The sequence below is a fragment of the Mizuhopecten yessoensis genome, unplaced genomic scaffold (assembly GCF_002113885.1).
Source record: "Mizuhopecten yessoensis strain PY_sf001 unplaced genomic scaffold, ASM211388v2 scaffold10523, whole genome shotgun sequence".
NCBI lineage: Eukaryota > Metazoa > Mollusca > Bivalvia > Pectinida > Pectinidae > Mizuhopecten > Mizuhopecten yessoensis.
The window spans coordinates 1,022,844-1,028,057 of NW_018408589.1; the positions used below are offsets into that span (position 1 = coordinate 1,022,844).

At 35.6% G+C, this 5,214-nt stretch overlaps 1 protein-coding gene across 1 annotated transcript in view; it reads right to left on the minus strand.

The window, feature by feature from the left end:
* The window catches only part of LOC110460947 (G-protein coupled receptor 143-like), a 16,696-nt gene that overhangs the window by 4,651 nt on the left and 6,831 nt on the right, over positions 1–5,214 (minus strand). Inside the window, exons 5-7 of the mRNA XM_021514174.1 lie at positions 3,517–3,629; positions 2,230–2,338; positions 1,696–1,783 (exon numbers count right to left, since the gene is read on the minus strand). Of these exons, the coding sequence (XP_021369849.1) occupies positions 1,696–1,783; positions 2,230–2,338; positions 3,517–3,629 (310 nt within the window). The remainder of the gene's footprint in view (positions 1–1,695; positions 1,784–2,229; positions 2,339–3,516; positions 3,630–5,214) is intronic.

Genomic DNA, 5,214 nt, shown 5'->3' on the forward strand with positions numbered 1-5,214 from the left:
ACTATTTTTGTTGACCTTTGTCCATGGAAGGTCCCTGCAAAATTTCATTGAAATTGGTTAAGGGGTTTCGGAGAAGAAGTCGAAAATGTAAATTGTTTACGGACGCACGACGGACGACGGACGACGACGGACAAAAGGCGATCGCAATAGGTCACTTGAGACTTTGTCTCAGGTGACCTAATAAAAATCTTTAATCAAGAATATTTCGAAAATTGTTCGATAGATTCACTTTATATTCAGGTGTGATGTGGACAACACAAATGCGCACATTTTTGGTAGAAAACATTTCTTTTTGAGTTTACCAGGTCGAGTTTTGAGTTATTTCAGGGCTCAAGCTTCATATGTGCTATTTCAAGATAATGACTTCAAAAAACTTCTTCTAAAGTTCTACAAGGTCTACAGTCCTACTACTTGATACATAATACGGCGAGGTAATTGGCTATCAAGTTTGAAAAAATGATTGACCTAGAATGACTTTCAAGGTCAGAGGTCATATATGCAAAAATATTGAAACCACTTTTTCTGAATAACCAATAATTCCAGGGTAACGATGTTTGGCAAAGAAGCATGCTTGAATAAAGGGCTTTAAAGTGTGTGCAAATGAATGACCTTGACCTACTCTAAATATAACTTCAAAAGTGAAAGTCAAAAACCGTTTTCATTTTTGTGCGATTTTCAAGTGCTTTCAGCACTCTCCGTATTTTGATTTTTATCAAGAGATCTAATACACGCTGGTAATACTACATCGATTACTAAGAACTCTCAATCTTAAAAGTAGGGACAGTTCACATCTATACTGCAGTGGGTAAACATCAGCCTTTCTTTGGCGTGGCAAACCCAACCGATATAGACAAAAAGCTAGGTTCAATTCATCATCCTGATGTACATAGTGGACGGACTATATGACGAATTTTACGGACTACATTCCTATACAACTAAGCCCATTGGCTGCCTATATTTATCCATTCTTTCTCTGACGTCATTTCGCACTCTGGGAATCCCCTACTACTCAGTCAGCTACTGTAGACTTGCACAGGATATAATTAAAAGGCCAAATCAGTCCTTACAGTGAAAAGCCCGTCAAATTGTTAGCCAACAATTTCTAGTTATCATTATTATTATTAGTTAAACAAGTACAAAATAGATGACCACTGGAAAAATCAATTAAAATATATTGTTGAAAAGAAAAAATGAGAAATGATATATATATAATAATTTGAGGTTCCTATATATCACAAACTAGTTTGTAGGTCATTTCAAAGCAGTTCACAAATTATTATCCGTGGTTATAGGGCCTTTGCAACCAGCCAATATCTTTCTCAACTCCCTGGAGAGCATACAGCCGGTGCTGCCATTTCGGCACTCGTAGCTAGCATTCTACCATTCAAGAACTGCCCAACCATGTACTCATTCACAGCTGAGTAGACTGGAACAAGTGGAGTTAAGTATCTTGTTCAAAGATACAACACAGTGCCGTGATGTGACTCAAACCCGCAACCCTTCAGTCATGAGCCCTGCATCCTAGCTACCACTGGACTATCATGCCTGCTAAATATATTACAATTATAATTATGTATATGTATATTATGAGCTGACTGCCAATGGATTGTAAATCCTGTACATATTTTTATATATATTGTCAGATTAAATCTGTGTTTCTGTGTATAAAATGGGCTGGCGTACAACTATACTTACCATGAAGACAAGAGTAGCGTAAACTGCTGATGTTGACAGGGAAGGGTTTGCTATCATTATGGTGGCATTGATTAGATTTGGCAGCCAACTGTCACAACAAACAAAGTGCTGATAAAACATGATCTGACATAAAAACTGCAGCAAAATTACAATGCAGGTGACCCTAAAACAGTGTAAAATGAGATATTTTTTTTTAATTTTAAATTTTTGTTATTTTCACTTGCACTTGAAATTACTTTCCTCACTGACTCTGAAATGAAATTTTTTAAATTGTTTATTAATTATCTATTAACAAAATATTAAGAGGCCAATATGTAATGAGCATTACCGTATATAAGGTTATTTTCATGAGATATATATATGCACATTGTGTGTAAAGAGTTATCACCCTCACAACTTACCATAACCTCAAATCAAAACTATTTACTGTACCTAACCTTAGTGTAAACAATGCATACATTTTTTATTGATGAAATCCTTTAAATATGTACCCGGCCTGAAGCTGTTTTCAAGATCATATAAACACCAGCTTACCATGCCGTGAAGGTGACCATTATCAGAATGAACTTGAGGTGGATGGCATCTACGAGCTTCCTCTCCGTGGACGTGTACTGGCCGTAATGCCAGATCAACGCCTTCTTGGCTGTAAAATGTCACATGACCAATATTAACAGAAATCTTTGTAGGCCAGGGCCCAGTTGTTCAAACAGTGATTAGCTTAATCAGTGATAAGTGCAAATTTTATTTTTGTGCATCTTTAAAACAAAGCTTTTAATCGCGTTAAAACTTTCCAGATAGCAAATATTTTAGAAAAGTAAATTGCAAGGAAAATTACAAGGTTCTATCTTGTATATTGACCAAATTATTAGAGGTTGAAAAATGTTGTTAAACAGTGATGAAGATAATCACCTTTCAATCATCAACAACTGGGGCCAGATCAATGTATCAATCTCTTTTTCTAAATTAAGCTACATGTAAAGTGTTTATCACAATATTTTCGTAATAGGTTAATTTTGCATTGAGATTTGAGAAGACAGATTTGCAACTTTAAAGGTTTTCCAAATATTGATTTGATAGATAATTACTATCAATACTGAACTTCAGTACAGGTGAAAATAAAGTGGTTTACAATTTGCATGCAATTCTGTCGACACAATAGAATTACTCTGCCTCCTCATCAAACCTCAGGAAACCATGATAAATTTAAAGTTAATTTTGCCTTGGTTGAACATAAAGGGAAAAGGAATCACAAAACTTATTATCCAATCTGAATTTATGAAATGTAAATTTGTTTCAGCTTCACTAATCAAATTCACAACAGAGATTACAACCTACTAGTATTTGCACTGCTATCAAGAAATAGCCAACATTTAGGATTTGTCATTTATTAAGACTTTGTAAGACTAAGGGATTTGAAACCAGCCATAAAGGGCAAATAGAATGAATGCTGATGTATATATCTTAAAATATACTCTTTTTTTTCTTTTCCACAACATGGAAAATAATTTCACTTTAATTACAAAAAACGTTGGTTAATGGGGATCTTTCATTCATTTGGGCGTTGGTTTTAGGGGATCTCTCATTTATTTGAACGTTGGTTTTTGGGGATATTTCATTTATTTGAACGTTGGTTTTTGAGGATCTCTCATTTATTTGGGCGTTGGTGTTTTAGGATCTTTCATTTATTTGGGCGTTGGTGTTTGGGGATCTCTCATTTATTTGGGCGTTGGTTTTAGGGGATTTTATTTTATTTTCACCAAAGGCTACTCCTAGATGAACTGTACAAAATGACACAAGAGAACCTAACTCTACTTGACTTACCTGCCTCAGCGGACTTGTAAAAGAGGAAAGGATTAAATAGCATGACGATGAGAACAGGAGCCAGGAAGATGATATAGTTCAGATCTTTTACCATTGTATCTCTAGGTAAGCAGCTGTGAGATAAACAAAAATAAAATAAATATTTGAAAGCAACACACCTGCAGTAATAAAGGACATTAACTCATTCATCCCTGAAATTTCATAATCAACTATTCCAGCCCTTGAATTAGAAGAGTTCAAATGTGCCTTCAGGGGTGAATGAGTTAACAATATTTCAAAAGTAAATACAACTGTCGCCAGGATGGCAGTGTTATACCCCACAGTGCCAAGAGTTATGGTAATATTTCTTTCAAAAATGTTTTATTACAAAGAGGCATAACTTCATAAGTAGGGGTGGTAACTCCAGTAGATTTACTTTCTTCACATCCCCTTTAGGTAAGGGTTCTGCATACCAACTATCATTAAAATTGGTGCTGTACACTAAGAGAAGAAGTGCAAACAACTTAAAAAAAAGAAGCACAAATCCATAAATAAGGGAGTTAACTACAGCTTTTACACTGTATTCATGTCCTGTCAATGTAAGCAATAGTGAAGTATCATTCATATCAGTATGGGAGGAGTAGTTTGAATTTTTTTATTTTAAACAAAGGGGCATAAATCCCATAAACAAGAGGCCCAGAGGGCCTGTATCGCTCACCTGTTTCTTTTGTTACATGCAACTGACATATAGGTAGCTTAAGACCATTTGGTGACTAGAACACAAGACATTTTAACATCTCTTAAACGGTTCTGACGGTTCTGAAGATATTGTTGTTTGAAACTTAAAATTCTAATATTGAAGCTTTTAACCAAAGTTGACATTTGAATCCCGATTTGCACTTAAAGTTGACTTGTGACCTCATTACTGTAATGAAGAAAACAATTTACACAGCTGGTCTACATAACATACCTAAGTATCATGACTAGTCCAAATGGTTCTTAGGATATTGTTGTTTGAAGTTTTTAACATATTTGACCCCTGTGGCCTTGAAAGTAGGTCAAGGTAATTTTAATGACAAAACTTTATAGCACTCCATCCCAGGTACCTACTGGCTAAATATCATGACCCTGGGCCTTATGGAACTTTAAGGAGAAGATTGTTAAAGCTTTTAACCAAAGTTGACATTTGACCCCCGACTAGCATTTAAAGTTAACCTTTCACCTCATTACTGTAATTGAGAAAAATATTTGCACTGCTGGTCTACATAACATACCCAAGTATCATGACTCTAGTTCAAATGGTTCTTAAGGTATTGTTGCTTGAAATTTTTAACATATTTGACCGCTGTGACCTTAAGTAGGTCAAGGTCATTTTAATGAGGAAACTTTATAGCACTCCATCCCAGGTACCTACTGACCAAATATCATGACCCTTGGTCCTACAGTTCTTCAGAAGAAGTCGTTCAAAAGAAAAAGTTGACGGACGGAAGACGGACTATGGACAACGGACGCCGCAGTACGGCATAAGCTCACCTGGCCCTAAAAATAGCCAGCTTGAAATATTGATCACAGGTGAAATTCAGAGTGACACTTTCTGTGAATTTTCATGAAATTTAGCTGAAAACTGTAAGAGTAATTGTTTGGACAAGTTTGTGTCTACAGAAAGAAGGAAAGATAGACGAATGGACAACCCGAATCCAGTATAAAAGACACACACTC